We start from the raw sequence: 21,485 nt of genomic DNA on the forward strand, positions 1-21,485 counted from the left end.
GCATAAGTAGGTCAAAAGAAGCATGCTTGTTCCAAGTCAACAAGATGTTGGGCTGGTGAAGTCACAAAATAAATTGGGCAAATAGCACAGCCTCAAAAGGAGGCGAACATGAGGCCTAGAACTCTTATGTAGAATCACATTGTGGGATGTCTCCTTGACATGGTTGACCTGAGTTCTTAGAAGGGAAAAAAAAGGTGCTAGGACATTTGTGAATACTCTGGGACCAGAGGATAGGCTAGAAGGTGCGACAAACTGGAAGTGATTTTCTTCCACAAAAAAAAACCCTGAAAATATTGATGAGGTCGATAAATGGTAATATGCTGATAGGCATCTTGGATGTCTACAGATGCCAGGTATTCATTTTTTCTCAACAAGTCAATACTGATTTTGTGGATTCCAGGCAAAATTTGGGAATTTGACGGTATTTGATTTAGGATTTTAAGGTCAAATACGCCCATTGGGCTTTGGTGCCGTGAACAAGTTTGAACAGAATCCTTTGAACCTGTCTTGTGGGGGTACTGGTACAACTACTCCCTGGGACATAAGATGTTCAAGGCATTCTGCAAATCTGACTGTCCTTAGGAAGAGTTTGGTTAATTTGAGAGAAGAAAGCAGTGAGGAGGTTCTAAAACTTTATTGTGTACCCCTTTAAAACCAACAGTTGAATCCATGGGTCTGGAATGTCTGAGAAAGAGGCAAACTGTGACAGACATCTGCCCTTACTCCCAAGATTATGTTGGCAATGTAGAGTAAAATTGCAGACATGCCTGTTCTGGCCCTGGCACATGGGCCAGGCCAACCACTGTATCAATACCCCCAAAAATATAGAAAAAATAAAACAAGTATAAATACATATATACATTTTTTTTTAAACCGGATAGTAAAGCTGAAGTTTGTCACCATCTGGAGCTGCATTGTCCAGCTGCTGTACAATATATTTGGCTATAGTCCCTCCAAAAATTCACTCCAATTTATATTTTACTTTAAAACCTACATCCCATTAGATTGTAAACTCCTATGAGCAGGGCCCTTTTAACCCTCTTTTATTTTATTATATTGTATCTGTACTGTCTCCCTTTTATATTGTGTTGCATAAACTGTTGGTGCTATATAAATCCAGTATAATAATAATACCTAATCTCTTTCCCTTATATTGCAGCGTTTCCAAGCTGCTTACATAATAGCCAGCCATTGTACCATATTTGTGGCTATTGTCTCTCTCAAAAAATAAATAAAAAAACAAACACTGTTCATTTCAAATTAAAACCTGCTGCATGCATGCATCTCTCTCTCTCTCTCTCTCTCTCTCTCTCTCTCTCTCTCTCTCTCTCTCTCTCTCTCTCTCTCTCTCTCTCTCTCTCTCTCTCTCTCTCTCTCTCTCTCTCTCTCTCTCTCTCTCTCTCTCTCTCTCTCTCTCTCTCTCTCTCTCTCTCTCTCTCTCTCTCTCTCTCTCTCTCTCTCTCTCTCTCTCTCTCTCTCTCTCTCTCTCTCTCTCATATTGCAGCTTAACAAAGCTGCTTACATACTGTCCAACCACTAAACGACATTTGAAGGTATTGCCTCTCAGATAATACACTCACATTTCTATTGCAAGATAAAACCTGCCCTGTCTCTTTCTATTTACTGCCAATTCTATTGCTCACCTACTGTTCTGATGCTAGACGACTTCTACCAAAAATGCACATAAAGGCTATATTTGGATATTATGAGAATAAATGGGGAAAGGGATTGGGGAACGTGGGATTGTGGTTTGAACGTGTTTTTATGCACTTTATTTTGTTAAACTTTATGCAGTGGAGTACTGTGAACAAAGAAGCTCACAACTAAACTATTAAACTGTTGTAAAGTTGAGGGCTTTAGCTTTTTTTTGCTTTTAGAGACAATATATTGCCAAAAGTATTGGGACACCTGCCTTTACACACACATGAATGTTAATGGCATTCCAGTCTTAGTCCGTAGGGTTCAATATTGAGTGGGCCCACCCTCTGCAGCTCTAACAGCTTCAACTCTTCTGGAAAGGCTGTCCACAAGGTTTAGGAGTGTGTTTCTAGGACTGTTTGACCATTCTTCCAGAAGCGCATTTATGAGGTCAGACACTAATGTGGATGAGAAGGCCTGGCTTGCAGTCTCCACGCTAAATCATCCAAAAGGCATTCTATTGGGTTGAGGTCAGGAACAGTCAAGTTCTTCCACCTCTTCCACCTCAAACTCGCTCATCCATGTCTTTATGGACCTTGCTTTGTGCACTGGTCCAAATCATTTGATGCAGGGGGGATTTTGGTGTGGGTTGTGTTTCAGTGATGGGCTTGGCCCTCTAGTTTCAGTGAAAGGAACTCTTAAGGCGTCAGCATACCAAGACATTTTGGACAATTTCATGCTCCCAACTTTGTGGGAACAGTTTGGGAATGGACCCTTCCTGTTCCAACATGACTGAACACCAGTGTCCAAACAAGATTAATAAAGACATGGATGAGCGACTGGGTTGGAGGAACTTGACTGGCCTGCAGAGCCCTGAACTTAACCCGATAGAACACCTTTGGGATGAATTCTCATCCAACATCAAACTGTTATAGCTACAAATGGTAGGCCAACTTAATATTGAACCCTACAGACTAAGACTGGGATGCCATGCATTCATGTGTATGCAAATACTTTTGGTAATATAGTGTAAATTGTGGCTGATACTTCCACTGGCTAATTCAGGCCTACTACCGCTTGATAAAAGTAAATTAGATATAGGAGCAAAAATTACCTAAAAAATAATTTTCAAACTGGAATGAATCAGAATGGAGTGCTGCTACTGTATTTAAAGCGAAACTTCAACCTAAGAGGGAAGTTACGCTTTTTTGTCCTCCTCCTCTTTTTCTTGGGAGGAGGGGGGGAGCATATTTTTTTATTTTTGGCGATTCCACCAGAAGTTCTACCCCCCACCCACAACCTTCAGGGACATGTCACAGGTTTATGGAACCATTCACACAGCTCAGTGCGGTGGGAAGCCGGTTTTGAAGCTGCAAGAAGTAACAGCTGGCTTCCCACACTAAACATTCCAGGGCAGAGCACCCAATGGTCAGTGAGGAACTGGCCCAGGGGACGATGGCACTGGACCCTTGTACAGGCAAGCGTCCTTTTATTAAAAGTCAGCAGCTACAGAATTTGAAATTTTTTGAAGATCTGCTTGACTAAAGTTTTGAACGAAGTGGAGAGGAATTTGAGACCCAATCAGTTTTTATTGTTGTTTTGTTTGTTGATTCCCCCTCTCCATTTGTTTATCATTATCATATAAAGTTAAATGAAAAGATAATCACAAATTTTGGGTTGTCCAAAGAAAAGTAATAGAGGGAAAGTTTTTTTCAATAGGGATACTAGTTCTGGTGACCCAGGTGACAACAAGAGATTCCCTCAGACAGGACGGGAAGTAAAGGGAAATATCCTCAATGGGACACTACCCTAAGTTCTACATTAAGCCAAGCAAAATACATTTACACATCCAAAATTTTTGGGAAAACGATACTGTTCCATAACACCACATACTGCTTAACCACTTAAGCCCCGGACCATATTGCTGCCTAAAGACCCAAGGGGTTATTACAGTTCGGGACTGCGTCGCTTTAACAGACAATTGCGCGGTCGTGCGACGTGGCTCCCAAACAAAATTGTCGTCCTTTTTTCCCCACAAATAGAGCTTTCTTTTGGTGGTATTTGATCACCTCTGCGGTTTTTATTTTTTGCGCTATAAACAAAAATAGAGCGACAATTTTGAAAAAAATGCAATATTTTTTACTTTTTGCTACAATAAATATCCCCCAAAAACATATATATAAAAAAAAAAATTTCCCTCAGTTTAGGCCGATACGTATTCTTCTACCTATTTTTGGTAAAAAAAAATCGCAATAATCGTTTATCGGTTGGTTTGCGCAAAATTTATAGCGTTTACAAAATAGGGGATAGTTTTTTTTTTTTTTTTACTACTAATGGCGGCAATCAGCGATTTTTTTCGTGACTGCGACATTATGGCGGACACTTCGGACAATTTTGACACATTTTTGGGACAATTGTCATTTTCACAGCAAAAAATGCATTTAAATTGCATTCTTTATTGTGAAAATGACAGTTGCAGTTTGGGAGTTAACCACAGGGGGCGCTGTAGGAGTTAGGGTTTACTTTGTGTGTGTTTACTAGTGTAGGGGGGGTGTGGCTGTAGGAATGACGTCATCGATCGTGTCTTCCCTATAAAGGGAATGACGCGATCGATGCGCCGACACAGTGAAGCACGGGGAAGCCGTGTTTACACACGGCTCTCCCCGTTCTTCAGCTCCGGGGAGCGATCGCGACGGAGCGGCTGTAAACAAATAGCCGCGCCGTCGTCCCGGATCGCTCCCCGAGCGGACCCGACCTCCGCATGTACCGGGGGGGGGGGTCCCGATCGGACCCCCCACCCACGTCTAGCAGAGGACGTACAGGTACGTGATTGTGCCTGTCCGTGCCATTCTGCCGACGTAAATGTACATGAGGAGGTCGGGAAGTGGTTAAAGGCTTCTCCCAAGCATGTCATTTTTAAGCCGGCATTTTTCCATGTTGCCCCTTATAATCACATTAACCACTTAAGACCCGAACAATTATGCAGGTAAAGGACCTGGCCCCTTTTTGCACTGCGTCGCTTTAACTGACAATTGCGCGATCGTGCTCCCAAACAAAATTGGCATCCTTTTTTCCCCACAAATAGAGCTTTCTTTTGGTGGTATTTGATCACCTCTGAGGTTTTTATATCTTGCGCTATAAACAAAAATAGAGCGTCAATTTTGAAAAAAATAAAAAAAATTACTTTTTGCTATAATAAATTTCCCCTAAAAATATATAAAACATTTTTTTCCTAAGTTTAGGCCGATATGTATTCTTCTACATATTTTTAGTAAAAAAAAATAAACCGCAATAAGCGTTTGATTGGTTTGCGCAAAAGTTATAGGGATAGATTCAGAAAGAGATACGACGGCGTATCTCCTTATACGCCGTCGTATCTCTGAGTTCCGTCGGTCGTATCTATGCGCCCGATTCATAGAATCAGGTTCCGCATAGATATCCCTAAGATCCGACAGGTGTAAGTGACTTACACCGTCGGATCTTAGGCTGCAATTCCAGGCCGGCCGCTAGGTGGCGTTTCGTTTTTTTTTTACGCAACGAATATGCAAATGAGGATTTACGGCGATTCAGAAACGAACGACCGCCCGGCGCATTTTTTTTACGTTGTTTGCGTTCGGCTTTTTCCGGCGTATAGTTACCCCTGCTATGTGAGGGGTATCCTATGTTAAGTATGGCTGTCGTTCCCGCGCCGAGTTTTGAAATGTAACGTCGTTCGCGTAAGTCGTTTCAAAAACGAGCAGGACTTAAGTTACGCTCACGTCGAAACCAATGACGCCCTTGCGACGTCATTTGGAGCAATGCACGCTGGGAAAGTTTACGAACGGCGCATGCGCCGTTCGTTCGGCGCGGGGACGCGCCTGATTTAAATTTTACACGCCCCCTACCCGCCGAATTTGAATTTGGGCAGGGGATTTACGCTACGCCGCCGCAACTTTACAGGCAAGTGCTTTCTGAATAAAGCACTTGCCTCAAAAACATGCGGCGGCGTAACGTAAATCAGATAGGTTACGCGGATCTAAAGATCCGCTGACCTATCTGAATCTAGCCCATAGTGTTTACAAAATAGGGGATAGTTTTTTATTAATATTTTTTTTTTTACTAGTAATGGCGGCGATCAGCGATCTTTTCATGACTGCGACATTATGGCGGACACTTCGGACACCATTGTCATTTTCACAGCGAAAAGTGCTATAAAAATGCACTGATAACTGTGAAAATTACAATGGCAGTGAAGGGGTTAACCACTAGGGGGCGCTAAGTGTGCACTAAGGGAGTGATTCCTACTGTAGGGGGGCGTGGCTGGACATGTGACGTCACTGATCGTCGTTCCCTATAACAGGGAACAGACACTCAGTGACAAGCCACAGAGAAGAACGGGGAAGGTTTGTATACACTCGACTCTCCCCGTTGTTCAGCTCCTGTGACCCGATCGCGGGACACCGGCGGCGATTTGGTCACATGGGTGCAGTCACGGAGCTTCGGACCGAGTCACGAGCACCCCGGCGGCGCGCGCATGACCCACGGCTGGGCACTTAAAGGGCAACGTACTTTTATGTGCCTGTGCCCAGCCGTGCCATTCTGTCAACGTTAGGCGGTCCTCAAGTGGCTAATAGGACTTTCTTGTGTATGGTATTTTTTTATAAATGTTTTTGCTTTGTTAAAATGACCACCCTGGCAGTGCCCAGCACGCAATGCTCTTTTTTGTACAATAGGGTTACCTTAGCCTTGAAAATGGCCAGAATTTAGCATCAAGTTTCTTTTCCCCCCAAAGACTTTAATAGGGTTTGCAGCTAAGCTTGAGTTTCGCACATTTGAAGCAGGATTTCATGAATGACCTGTGAATCGAACCTGGGCAAATGCAGTCATTCCTTTTAATGAATAGGCTACGCAAAGAAGCAGAAACTCCAAAATTTGCTGCCTAGCAACACACCCAGAAATGAACACAGGACACCATTTGAATAACATCAAGGAATGTGCAGACCCAGGAAACTGTCCGGGTTATTGACAACTGTACAGAGGCTTAGACTTCAAGGCCACGTACAGTGCATCTGGAAAGTATTCAGCGCAAAGGAGTGGCTATGGGACAACTCAACTGTGAATTTCCTTGAGTAGCTCAGCCAGAGCCCAGACTTGAACCCGATTAAACATCTCTAGAGATATCTGAAAATGGCTGTGCACTGGCGCTCTCCATCCAATCTGATGGAGCTTGAGACATTCTGCAAAGAAGAATGGGAGAAACTGCCCAAAAAAAGGTGTGCCAAGATTGTAGCATCATACTCAAACAGACTTGAGGCTGTAATTGGTGCCAAAGGTGCTTCAACAAAGGGCCAGATTCACAGAAGAGATACGACAGCGTTTCTCTGAAACACCGTCGTATCTCTCAGAGTATCAATGCGACTGATTCATAGAATCAGTTACGCATAGATAGCCCTTAGATCCGACAGGTGTAATTGACTTACACCGTCGGATCTTAGGATGCAGTACCTCGGCCGCCGCTGGGTGGAGTTTGCGTCGTATTCCAGCGTCAGGTATGCAAATTAGCAGTTACAGCGATCCACAAAGGTTTTTCCCGTCGTTACGTCGGCGCAAGTCTTAGTTTCCTGTCGCAAAATTAGGGGTACTTTAACATGGTGTGAAATTACTCCACCATGTTAAAGTATGCCCGTCGTTCCCGCGTCGCTTTTGAACTTTTAGTTTTTCCCGGCGTAACGCATGTCGCGATTCACAAACACGTCGCGCCGCCGTAATTTCACGCAAAGCACGTCGGGAAAATTGCGAACGGAGCATGCGCAGTACGTCCGACGCGGGAGCGCGCCTAATTTAAATTGGGCGGGCTTGCGCCGGACGTGTTTACGATACACCGCCGCAAGTTTACAGGTAAGTGCTTTGTGGATCGGGCACCATCACTGAAAACTTGCGGCGGTGTAACGTAAACGGGTTACGTTATACGGCCGCAATTCTATGTGAATCTGGCCCAAAGTATTTAGCAAAGGCTGTGAACACTTATGTATATGAGATTTTTTCAATTTTTATTTTTAATAAATTTGCAAAGATTTCAAACAAACTTCTTTCACACTGTCATTATGGGGTACTGTTTGTAGAATTTTGAGGGGGAAAAATCTATTTTGGAATAAGCCTGTTCCATAACAAAATGTGGAAAAAGATACACGCTGTGAATACTTTCCTGATGCACTGTATAAGGGCTGCTTCTACTATCTGTATGCGAGTGTATAAAGTATTTCTATTTATTTACCAAATCATTTTTAATGCACAAGATCCTATTTGTTTTTAGACCTAGGTCAACACCCATCCCATCTACGGGTATATTGTCCCTATGTATGGACCCGAGTTCCACGCCCATCGATAGAATGTGCATATTTGTTTTTATAAATTTTTTATATATGGGTGGCCATCTTAAATGGACAGTGCCTTATTCTATTTTTGTTTTAGTGTTTTTATACAGTATGTTTGGGCATTTAGTTTTAGAGACTCCTAAAGCAATGGTAACATTTTTTATAAAAATAACAAACATGTCATACTCACCTGCTCTGTGCAATGGTTTTGCATAGAGAAGCCCCGATCCTCCTCTTCTGAGGTTCCCCGCTGGCCCTCCTTCCCCTGCCAACCTAGCAAGCTGCTTACTGTGGGGCACTGGTGCAGGCTCACTCTCGAGTTGCGCTCTATGTGTCCACTGACACACAGGGCATGGTTTGGCCCTGTCCCCACTCCCTCTTCACTGGCTGTGATTGAGGAGGGATTGAGGAGGGAGAAAGTGGAGAATGCATTAAGGTAAAAAGAATCTTCAACCTTCAAAATCACATTAACTTTTTCTTTTGCGCATTAAAAATACCTGCCCTTTTTTTCTGGGAAAATCACAATAGAAATAAAAAACAGCCCAATATTCTCACTTTAACTGCTGAGTGATGAGCTCTTCTTCATTCAAGTATTTCAACCTTTCTTCCTCCACCATGGCTCTTTGTCGCTGTAAGGGGTCTTCTTGTCTACGCACTGTGTCTGTCACTCGCACGCTGATCTCTGTCTCTGTGCGCTTTAGCATGTTCCTCACAGTCTCCTGATTCTGCAGCTGTAAAGAAGATAAGTAGTCTTATTTACTAGGGTATGTCAATCTGCAAGGCCCCAACCCCAGGAGAATCTGTTCCGCAAGGTAATGCATATGCACTTAGTCTAAAATTTGTTTTCAAAACTTTACATATGAAATGCTTTTTAGGTTTGGTATACTCCAATTTCACATCAATATGTGAAAACAATTTATCCCAGCAAAATCTGATTTTATCCCAGGAAGAGCCCTAATCAACAAATACAAAAACTGCTCTTAAGTGGTCTTATAAAGAAAGGGGTTACTTTTCATAATAAATGCAATAGAATTTAGGATAGATCCATAACTCAGTGTACATTTTCAACACATTCCAATGGACTGCTTTGATAAAGCTGTGAAAAATTGGGTTTTTACTGGGAAAACCCCAACATACCCCAATCAAATTTTACAAAATCCAAAAGTTTATTTTGAATATATTATAACAGCTTTGCATTTTTAGCACAATCAAAGAAAGGAGACCGCACTCTTTGGAAGTCTCACTGGTAAGTTTATTGTGCATAACTGGTTGTAGACACAGTCCCTGCCCTTTAAGGCTTCATGTACACAGGACGTTTGAAAACCTCTTGATAGCTGGAAACTTGACAGCTAGTAATCGACGGTTAAAAACATGCGTTTTCCACTTTACATGCAGCGATTATGAGCATTTGTGCATTTCACAGGGTCTACTGAGGTTATCTGTAAATATATATATATATATATATATATATATATATATATATATATATATTTTTATAAAATAAATATCTCAGAGGGACATGGCTAAGGTCTCATGTACACTGCAGCTACGAAACGGACACTTAGGAGCAGTTGGGCTTTTTTTCCCCATAGCCCCTGAACTCTCCTCAATGTTATGTAATCTTGCATGTACACAAAGTTGTTTATAGTAGGTTAGAAGCATTTATTTTAAAGCAGATGAATCGCGTTAAGGAGTGTAGTTTAGTGGCATTTAAAACGCCAAACACTTGTAACAGTGTGTAAGCACGTCAACCTGCATTTGAGAAAGATTTTTCCTGCTTTGCATTTAGAAGCTTTATATAGATATATATATATATATATATGTGTGTGTATGTATATGTAGCGCTCCCCCCCCCCGAAGGAGCCGCTGGTTATAGATTGGGATGGCGTGTTACCTCTGTGATTGTCTAGGGTAGACGATGAGAGCCTTAGCAAATGGAATGTCCACACGGCAGGTGTCTTTTCTTGTGGTAGATAGCAAAGACGGATGAGGAGAAGAAATAGCAGATTCAGGCTTAAAGCGGAGCTCCACCCTAAAGTGATCGCTGATCGGAACCCTCCCCCCTCCGGTGTCACATTTGACACCTTTCAGGGGGGAGGGGGGTGCAGATACCTGTCTAAAGACAGGTATTTGCACCCACTTCCGGCCACAACAGTCTCGGGCAGACTGCGGGCATGACGTCACCTCCCGCCGCCCCCTGTTGTGTGCTGGGAACACTCGGCTCCCAGTACACAGCGGGAGCCAATTGGCAGGCGCAGCGTGACTCGCACATGCGCCGTAGGGAACCGGGCAGTGAAGCCGGAGCGCTTCACTTCCTGGTTCCCTCACCGTGGATGGCGGGGTGAGCAGCAGAGTGATGAGCGATCGCTCGCACTCTTCTGCGGACGGCGCTGGACTCCAGGACAGGTAAGTTTCCTAATATTAAAAGTCAGCAGCTGCAGTATTTGTAGCTGCTGGCTTTTAATTTTTTTTTCCATGGCACATCTGCTTTAAGGATACAGAAACAGTCCTGCTTCCAACAATACTTTACTTTCGTCGCCACTCCAGCCGGAGTGGGTATAGTGTACCTGGACAAGCCTCTCACACCGACCTGGCAGCCAGAATATCACTCGGACCTTTGAGGGAAAAGATCTCTGCCACAGACCTCCCCTAGAACTTAGATCATGGAGACAATCCTCCTTGGTAGAATTTGTGCTAGAATCGCCTTCAGGTAGTCTTTTCACTCAGGTTACCGACTGACAGGTTGCTGACATCCAACCTTTCAGTGTCCGGTTACCTCGATCCCCGATGGATTGTCTAGGCCCTGTTGGATCGCCAGCCTCTCTTGGCTCTCCTTAGGCGGACTCCCCACCGAACAGCTATCTCGCTTGGGATCTTCTTATTGGAGACCCAGTCGTCACTGGAGCCCCGCCACAGCTTTAAATGCTCCGGGCCAACATGGACCCGGAACCAGGAACACCCCGTGGCACGCGCACACTGGCCTGGTAGGCCATATCGCCAGGGAGCCGTGATGTGTGCTCACCCTGAAGGTGGGCGCCACACCCGGAACAAGAACCCCGCCTAATGGCGTCTGCTCCAGAAGTACCCTCCCCCAGCATGCCCCGCAAGGGAAAAACCCTCCTGATTGGCTGCTTGCAAGAAGCACTCTAGCCTGAACAGAATGAGCCCACAGCACAGCTCAGCCAAAGCAGAGACCCAATTTGAACAAATCAACTGGATGAGAGTTAACTAACTCTCTCATCCCCCTTAAATTTAGAATAGCACCGGTACCTAAAAGTACACAGGCGCTACACACACACACACACACACACACATACATATATATATATATATATATATACAGTGAGGAAAATAAGTATTTGAACACCCTGCTATTTTGCAAGTTCTCCCACTTGGAAATCATGGAGGGGTCTGAAATTGTCATCGTAGGTGCATGTCCACTGTGAGAGACATAATCAAAAAAAAATAATCCAGAAATCACAATGTATGATTTTTTTAACTATTTATTTGTATGATACAGCTGCAAATAAGTATTTGAACACCTGAGAAAATCAATGTTAATATTTGGTATAGTAGCCTTTGTTTGCAATTACAGAGGTCAAACGTTTCTTGTAGTTTTTCACCAGGTTTGCACACACTGGAGGAGGGATTTTGGCCCACTCCTCCACACAGATCTTCTCTAGATCAGTTAGGTTTCTGGGCTGTCGCTGAGAAACACGGAGTTTGAGCTCCCTCCAAAGATTCTCTATTGGGTTTAGGTCTGGAGACTGGCTAGGCCACGCCACAACCTTGATATGCTTCTTACAGAGCCACTCCTTGGTTAGCCTCGCTGTGTGCTTCGGGTCATTGTCATGTTGGAAGACCCAGCCTCGACCCATCTTCAAAGCTCTAACTGAGGGAAGGAGGTTGTTGCCCAAAATCTCGCAATACATGGCCCCGGTCATCCTCTCCTTAATACAGTGCAGTCGCCCTGTCCCATGTGCAGAAAAACACCCCCAAAGCATGATGCTACCACCCCCATGCTTCACAGTAGGGATGGTGTTCTTGGGATGGTACTCATCATTCTTCTTCCTCCAAACACGGTTAGTGGAATTATGACCAAAAAGTTCTATTTTGGTCTCATCTGACCACATGACTTTCTCCCATGACTCCTCTGGATCATCCAAATGGTCATTGGCAAACTTAAGATGGGCCTTGACATGTGCTGGTTTAAGCAGGGGAACCTTCCGTGCCATGCATGATTTCAAACCATGACGTCTTAGTGTATTACCAACAGTAACCTTGGAAACGGTGGTCCCAGCTCTTTTTAGGTCATTGACCAGCTCCTCCCGTGTAGTCCTGGGCTGATTTCTCACCTTTCTTAGGATCATTGAGACCCCACGAGGTGTGATTTTGCATGGAGCCCCAGTCCGAGGGAGATTGACAGTCATGTTTAGCTTCTTCCATTTTCTAATGATTGCTCCAACAGTGGACCTTTTTTCACCAAGCTGCTTGGCAATTTCCCTGTTGCCCTTTCCAGCCTTGTGGAGGTGTACAATTTTGTCTCTAGTGTCTTTGGACAGCTCTTTGGTCTTGGCCATGTTAGTAGTTGGATTCTTACTGATTGTATGGGGTGGACAGGTGTCTTTATGCAGATAATGACCTCAAACAGGTGCATCTAATTTAGGATAATAAATGGAGTGGAGGTGGACATTTTAAAGGCAGACTAACAGGTCTTTGAGGGTCAGAATTCTAGCTGATAGACAGGTGTTCAAATACTTATTTGCAGCTGTATCATACAAATAAATAGTTAAAAAATCATAAATTGTGATTTCTGGATTTTTTTTTTTTGATTATGTCTCTCACAGTGGACATGCACCTACGATGACAATTTCAGACCCCTCCATGATTTCCAATTGGGAGAACTTGCAAAATAGCAGGGTGTTCAAATACTTATTTTCCTCACTGTATATATATATATATATATATATATATATATATATATATACACACACATACACACATACTGTGTATATATATATATATATATATATATATATATATATATATATATATATATATATATATATTTTGTAAACTTTGAGGGTTCTTTAGCTCTAAAGTGCTTAAACCGTAACAGTGAACAAAAAGGGTTTTTATTTGTGGCCAAATGAAACAAAACAATGCTTTCTTCAGCACACAGGGAAAAAAAGGATTTTTGTACTCACCGTAAAATCCATTTCTCTGAGTTCATAGACGGACACAGCCTTCATTGACCTTAGGGTTATGCTTCTTCCTACCAGGAGATTTAGGCAGAATTCTACAGCACTTAAGGTGTTAAAAACTTTCCTTCATGCCGCTCCTCCCAGGGGGCGTGGCTCCCCCAGGCATTACCCCCACTCTGCTCTAGCAGCTTCAGTTCGTAACAAGCAGTACAAACCAAGGAGGGGTGGGTGCTGTGTCCGTCTATGAACTCAGAGAAATGGATTTTACGGTGAGTACAAAAATCCTTTTTTCTCTTTCGTTCATAGACGGACACAGCCTTCATTGACCTTAGGGACGTCCCCAAGCAGTGTCAAAAAAATTCGAGGGGTGGGAAAATAACACAGCAAAAACAGGTTACACCCCAAACAAAACCGGAGTTACTCAACGGAGGAACTCCAACCGTAAACTGCCGCCTGTAACACCCTGCGGCCAAAGGAGGCATCAGAAGATGCACTCACATCCACCTTTAAGACTTAGAAAAGGTGCGGAACGACGACCATACACCCCTGTAACACAGAGGCATGATGCCAGAAAGCCCAAGAGGCCCCGATCGCCCTGGTCGAATGCGCCGTAACCCAAAAGGGAGGCGCCTGCCCCTTCAGGGCATAGGCCTGAAGCACAATCCGTCGGATCCACCCCGGCAAAAAGGTGGCCGACGAGACTACCAGGCCCCCTGGTAGAACCAGCCAGCGACACGAACAGTGAGACCGACTTCCGGAACGGAATCGTAGCAGATAAGTACATACGTAGGGCCCGAATCACATCCAGAGGATGTAAAAGTGGCCACCTCCCTCCATTTCGGCCAAGGACATAAGGATGGAAGAACAATGTCCACACCCACGTGAAAAGCCGAAACCACCTTGGGGAGAAAAAACGGCTGCGCCGCAGCACCACCTCATCCTTATGGATGACCAAGCAGGGAGCCTTGCAAGACAAGGCCTCCAGTTCAGACAAACACTAGTCTGATCGAGGTAATTGCTACCAGAAAAAAATCACAGTGGAAATGCCCACGACGAGCCACGGCCACGTGACAACGCAGACCTTCCTGGGCTAGAACCCAGAGTCAAATGCCTGAAGGGCAGGTACTCTAGCACTTGAGCTAAACCTGCTCCCGTCTCGTGACAGTCAACAAAAAACCTCCCGAATGTCCACAAAAGGAGCATCCAGAAGAACCAAAAGGACTAAATACAAGTCCCATGGGGGTAGTGGAGGGGCCATATGCCAGACCCCCAGAACAGACGTACGCACCAAGGAGTGCGACACCAAGGCTCATTGAAAGTAACAGCCAGAGCAGAAAACTGATTCCCAACTGTACGTAAGGCGAGAGCCTGATCCACTCCCTGCTGTAAAAAACAGCAAAATCCTGGATACCACGTACGTACGAGGGTGCCATTTCATCTCCTCACCAGAGATGCAGGCCCTCCACGTATGATGTAAATCCTACGTGAGGTAGACTACCGTGCCGGCAGCACGGTCGAGACCACCGAGCCCAATAGGCCTCAGGCCTTCAGCCCCAGGCTCTCAACAGCCACGTCGCTAAGCCAGTGGCTGTAAAAACAGGGCGGAAGATCGGACCCTGTAACAGAAGATCAACCCCCAGGGGAAAATGCTAGGGGGCGTCAGCCACCAGACGCACCAGGTCCGCGTACCAGGAGCGACGCGGCCAATCTGGGGCAATCCGGATTGATAAATACCCTCAGGTTCCACTCTGCGCAGCAGGCGAGGAAGAAGCTACCGAGGAGGGAAGGTGTAAAGCAGGCGATAGCGACCCCAAGGAGCCACCAACGCGCCTGACGCGTCAGCCCATGGGTCCCGTGACCTGGCCAAAAACATGGCACCTTCCGGTTGAGGCGGGACACTAGAAGGACCACGCCTGGAGTGCCCCACTTTCGGCACATATACTGAAAAACCCCTACGGGTGGAGAGACCACTCTCCGTGGTCTAGCGCAGTCCGACTTAGGAGTCGGCTTGCCAATTCCGTACTCCCGGAATGTACACAGCCAATAGAGCCGGAACGGACCCTTCGGCCCACCAAAGTATGTGCGCGACCCTCGTCGCTGCAACAGAGCTCTGTGTGCCTCCCTGATGGTCGACGTACGCCACAGCGTTGACGGACAGGGTCCCGAATGGTCGGCCCTGTAGATCCAGGGACCACCAGGCAAGGCAAAGCTCGATTTAGAACAATGATTGGTAGGTGGGTCGCCACCTGAGTCCAGCACCCCAGGGCTGACTGGGTGCCCCAAAAACCCCTCCCACAACCGGAGAGGCTGGCATCCATCGCGACCACTGTCCAGTGGCTTGGCCGAAACGACTTCCCGCCCCGAAGCACCGGAAAACATCAGCCACCACACCAGGGACTAGATGACTCATCCGAACCTGGTAATCCAGAGATGACGGAAGCTAGTCCCCACGTGACAACAGGTCCTCCTGTAGCACCCTGGCGTGGAATTGGGCATACGGAACCGCCTCGAAAGAGGGCACCGTCAGATCCAGAACCCTCAAGCAGAATCGCGGAGATGACCACCACTAGGTCGACAACTGCTGCCCAGCAGATTGCAGAGTCTTAAATTTTTTCGTTAGGAGAACAAAACTCCCGCCCCGGCGGAATCCAGGACTAGTCCCAGGAATTCCAGTCCCAGACGGGACCAACACTGACTTCTGGACAAAAACAGAAGCCAGCCAAACTTCCTGGAGAGTCTGACACGTGATAGACACGGCTCCACAAATGCAGAGTTCTCAGAAGCTCGTAGGAGAATGTCGTCCAGACATCCCACGATAAACCCCCGCTGACACAGCCGGGCCAGTATCGGGACGAGCACCCCGGTAAAAACCTGTGGTGTCGACACCAAGTCGAGCGGGAGGGCCACAAAAAGAAAAAGGTCCTCCCTGACCGCAAAGCCCAGAATCTCTGGTGCTTAGAGCATATGGGAACATGCAGGTATGCGTTCATGACATCCAAGGACGCCAGAAAAAAGTTCCCATCCTGAAATGTTGTACTTTACAAAAAAACAAACGAGGGCCAGGATTGGACGGACCCCGTCCACCATGGGGATTACCAACAGATTGGAGTATTACCCCTGAGACCGTTCCATCGAGGGAACTGGCACCATCACTCCCCCCGATCAGAAGATCCTGGACAGAACCAACCAGCGAACCGGAGGAAGCCAGAGGATGGAGGGAAAAAATCTGTTAGGCAGCCAAGAGAGAAAATCTATCTTGCACCGCGAGAAAACAACCTCGCAAAGCCAACGGTCGGAAAGAAGAGGCCTCAACCGAGCCGCAAAATCACAAAGCCAGCCCCCCACCCGACACGGGCGGGGGCAGACCTACATGCGGAAGCAATATCGTCCGCAGGCCCGTAAGGCACGTGGTGCCAGGCGCGTCACAGCCCCGCAGCGGGGGCCTTAGCACCCTGCAGAATACCCACCGTGCTGGGCGCACGAACCGCTCGGGAGAGGAGGGCCCTCGCCGACGGCGAGGCTCCTTGCCCTTCCTAGCAGAGGAAGCAGCGTGCTCTTACCACCCGTGGCATCCCTAGGGGTGCCAACCCGGGAGGCCCAAAAAGCCGCCCACCCCTAAAGGGGTGAGTCCACCAAGGACCCTTTGAGGATCGGTCCGAAGACCAGCATGTAAGCCACACGAGGCGGCGCAAACACCCCCACACAGGCGGAGGCCCTGGAAAGCAAGGGAAGCGCATCCAGGACCGACTCACAGACGAACTACAGACCCCGAACCAAACGTTCAGCTAGGTCCTTACAGGGCTCAGCAGCATCTTGTGCCCCCAGCTCCTGCAGCAGGAGCTACAGCCCTCTAGTCAGGCAGGAGCCCCTTCCACGGGCAACGTGGCGGCTTTGCTCCATCCGGACACCGGAGGGTCCACAGGAGGAGAGACCCACCTACTTACAAAGGGGTCGCAAAGCATTCAGGGACTGCAAAAAAAAAAAAAAAAAAAAAATAATATATATATATATATATATATATATATATATATATATATATATATATATATTAGGGGTGCAACGGATCAGAAAACTCACGGATCGGATCGATCCTCGGATCAGGAGTCACGGATCGGATCATTTTCGGATCGGCAAAAAAAAAAAGACAAATCTTGTTACACCCACCAGAGTTTTAGATTTAATAGTTATTCTCAACACAAAACGGAGCTTATGTTCTTAAATACAGTGTTTGGAAATCCGACGGACTGTTTATTGCTAATGTGACAGAACACCTCTGATTTTCACATTAAATTTAACATTTAAACAGTCCGTCGGATTTACAAATACTGTATTTAAGCGTATAAGCTCCGTTTTGTGATGAAAATAACTGAATCTAAAACTCTGTTGGGTGTAATAAAAGATGTCCACTTGCCCCCTAATCACATTCACTGTCATTACTCCGGTGTCACCCCCAACCCCCTCCTCTGGTGTACAGACAGCCATGCTCCCCGGGTGATGGTGTAGCTCCTACCTGCAGGTGCAGAGCTCACAGATGATGTCTCCACATGTCTGCAGGCAGTCCCGGGTCTGTAGTGAGCGCGCTGTGGCGGGGAGGCGTGTCACGCTGGGCTCTGACAAGCACACGGGGGTGGGGCAAGATGACCCGTTCGGATCACGGATCGGTGACGATCCGTTGCACCCCTACCTTAGACCCAGAGCTGGGATGGACTTCTCGATCACATAGTTGCTGGGATTGGCCATCACATGATCAGGAGCTCATCCTGGAAATCATAGAGTGTCTGTGACAGTGCGGTCACCTGGGTGATAGAGAGCACAGTGAGCACGCTCTCATTACAGAAACCTCGGCTGTCATGTGTGCGCTACGATTCGCCATCCCCACCACCCCACGTGTGTCACATTATTAGCAACAGGTTAAAGGAGAACTCAAATAACAGTAACAGACATATAGGGAGAGGGGTCACTACATGGGACTCTCATATCACAGGACAGGATGACTGGAGGACTCCTATACAAAGTCACTACTCACCTGTAGATAAGTCTGAGAGTGTGAGGTGCCCCCTAATGGAGGAATGCATTACTGAAGATGAGGGGAGCACTCTTCCACCTCAGGGGAAAGAAGAGGCTCTGGGCAGGGCGTGTGACACGGAGCTATGCCAGTCTGAGCGGCCACCACACACACAGAACTACACCGAGGACCGGGTAAGACTGGAGCGGTCTATGGAGGTGAGCTGACCGCCCGCCCCCCCCCCCCCCTCAAGCCACCCGCTACACACAGGGAGCGCCGAGTAACTACAACTCCACACTCGGCTACTTCCGGCAACAACCCCGCCCACGCCCTCCTCCAGCCGGCTCCGCCAATCACAACGGAGCGCCAGGAGGGACACTTCCAGCCCCGCTCTGTGATTGGTTTTCCGCCCAGTGAGCGCTGGGTTTGTCTCTCGGGTACACATACGTTGGAGGTGACACACGATGGCGGCCAATCCGTGAGCGCTCCGCGGATCGCGTGGTGTGCCGATCCGAACGGGGTGACCCGTTCGGATCACGGATCGGTGACGATCCGTTGCACCCCTAATATATATATATATATATATATATATATATATATATATATATATATATATATATATACACTGCGGTGTAACATAAAAAGTCCAAATAAGGAACACAGTTGCAGTGCGCTGCGTTTTTGCGGAACCCAAAAGGGACCGGTACATCTGGTACCTCCGCCAAAACCACAAACCGTCTAGTTACTGAGCTACAAGCTCTAACCGCAGAAAATAAGAGCTCCAACAAATTCCTTGGTCGCGTGGGTTTTTATATCCCGCATCCACTGACACCACAGAACCAGACGCAATAGCCGGGCATAGTCTAATGTCAGCGGCATCCCCCGAAGCAGGCTCAGGGAGGGGGCGCTTTTTTACCCCCCAACCAGGCACTAGCTGCTTCAGAAATAACACTCCCTCAACAGAAGTGGCAGGGGGAGGGGCATCAAGGGTTAACTCAGGCCTTAGTGGGGAGGATAGTACCTAGTACAGGCTCCAGGGCATCCCACCACCGAGTTACCCAAACTGCTAAGCAGAGAACCACCCACGGTCACCTCCCAGCTGTTCCAGCTCTATTCTGAGCATGAGGGCCCCCAGGGAACTCACCACCCCGCCTGGTGCATCGCGCTGAGAGGAGCCTGATGATGTGCTGAGAAGCCGGCTGCGCTGCTGACAGTCCCCACGGAGAGATTCGCGGTCTCTCCGAGCGCTAAAACGGCCACATGAGGCCAAACGAAAATGAAAGATGGCCACCGTAATTGCAAAAAACCGCCAAGGACCACAAGAAAATGGCCGCCGAAATACACAAGGCGCGACTACGGCAAAATGGCGGCCGTGGCGCACTTTTCAAAAAAAATTTTTTTTTAAAGAACAGACAGCCAGCAGCCACAGCAGCATAGTAAAACAGCACACAAGTCCCGCAGAGAACACTACAGCCCCCTGCAGTGAACACACACAGCCCCAGCTAACACACAGGCCCCGGTGATAATAAAGAGACCCCAGAAAAAAAAAAAACCCTCACAGCCGCTACCCAAAAGGGAAGGAAGGAGAGGAATAAGGGAGAGAGGAAAGCAGGGCGAACCCTCAGTCGACCTCCCCAGGGAAAATTCCAGCCAGACCACTTACCTGAGCAAGGGTCACTACTTACCTGTCCTGCGACTACCGGCTGGAGGTATCCCAGACAGAACCAACGTCCGCTAAACGGCATGGCTGTCGGCCAGACACACTGTGACAAGGCCATAGAGACCGGTCATATGTGTGCCCTAGAACCGAAGTTCCCCGGCCGCCCCTGGAGCAATGGGGCCTGTCGTGGACGTCCCAAAGCTGAGCTGAGGGCCGGCACACGCTCGAAGGCCGAACCTGGGGGGACTACAAGGGCCGAGGACCCAGCCTGTCACCCAGTCGGCTGTTGATAGAAGAATCGCAGGATTCAAAAATGCAGGAACAAAATAATAAAAAGCGAGAAAAATCGCAAGAAAAAATGCAAGAAAATTGCAAGAAAAACTCCAGAGTCCAGGACTCCAGAGAGAGCCTGACTCTCCTGTCGGTTAGGCAGAAACAAACTGAAGCTGCTAGAGCAGAGTGGGGGTTATGCCTGGGGGAGCCACGCCCCCTGGGAGGAGCGGCATGAAGGAAAGTTTTTAACACCTTAAGTGCTGTAGAATTCTGCCTAAATCTCCTGGTAGGAAGAAGCATAACCCTAAGGTCAATGAAGGCTGTGTCCGTCTATGAACGAAAGAGAAAGCATCAAAGCAAAAGTCCTGCTTGTCTCCAGCATAAATAAAAAAGTCTCTTTTTCCTTCAGCACAGCAAATAAAGCAAAACAAAGGCACATACGGTTTAGGTAGAACTTCCACTCCTTCTCAGCAGTGCACAGCTTCTGCAGACAGGTTCACTCCCAAACTCCTTCAACCCCTCTATCAGCACTTCCTGCCCTTTAAGCTGGTTTCCTGGAAGTTCTTAACCCCTTGTGTGCCTGAAAGCCAGGGGTCAGAAGGGGAGGCTCTTTCCCTCCCGAATGTCACTTTAGAGCCTCCGAAATTCCGGGCCCCAAATGACATTAAGAAGGACAGAGGACTGTAAGCCCGTCCTCTCTGGATCAACTTTTAATTTGCCGGAATTTCTCACCCCCTCTGGGTGACCTCCTGAACCCTAAACCACTGCCTTAAAGGGACCAGACTCCAACAATTGGCGCAACATACCATCCATCCAGGACCCAACCCTGGCATCCTGTACAATATATATAAAAAAGCTTCTAAATGCAAAGCAGGAAAAATCTTTCTCAAATGCGGGTTGACGTGCTTACACACTGTTATAAGTGTTTGGCGTTTTCAATGCCACTAAACTACACTCCTTAACGCGATTCATCTGCTTTAAAATAAATGCTTCTAACCTCAACTGCTTCTAACCTACTATAAACAACTTTGTGTACAATCAAGATAACATAACATTGAGGAGAGTTCAGGGGCTATGGAAAAAAAAAGCCCAACTGCTCCTAAACATCCGTTTCGTAGCTGCAGTGTACATGAGACCTTAGCCATGTCCCTCTGAGATATTGATTTTGCTATATGTATTGAGCTAGATGAGCTTTTGTGACCTGCACTTGAAGCAGTGGACTTCCTAACCAAGCCTGTTTAGGAGTTTGGAGCTGCGCATTATTTTCCTTCAGCATTCAGTTTATGTTGTATCATTTCCTGCCACTGGGAAACATTAGCAGTCTCATCTAGGGAACTGCATGTAGTGTGATT

General features: G+C 46.9%; 1 protein-coding gene across 12 annotated transcripts in view; it reads right to left on the minus strand.

The window, feature by feature from the left end:
• The window catches only part of SRCIN1 (SRC kinase signaling inhibitor 1), a 461,563-nt gene that overhangs the window by 132,949 nt on the left and 307,129 nt on the right, over positions 1-21,485 (minus strand). For all 12 annotated transcript variants that reach the window (XM_040329863.1, XM_040329861.1, XM_040329866.1 and 9 more), the window contains one exon: positions 8,547-8,722. In XM_040329863.1, coding sequence (XP_040185797.1) covers positions 8,547-8,722 — 176 coding nt within the window. The remainder of the gene's footprint in view (positions 1-8,546; positions 8,723-21,485) is intronic.

This window comes from Rana temporaria, chromosome 12, assembly GCF_905171775.1.
Source record: "Rana temporaria chromosome 12, aRanTem1.1, whole genome shotgun sequence".
Taxonomy (NCBI): domain Eukaryota; kingdom Metazoa; phylum Chordata; class Amphibia; order Anura; family Ranidae; genus Rana; species Rana temporaria.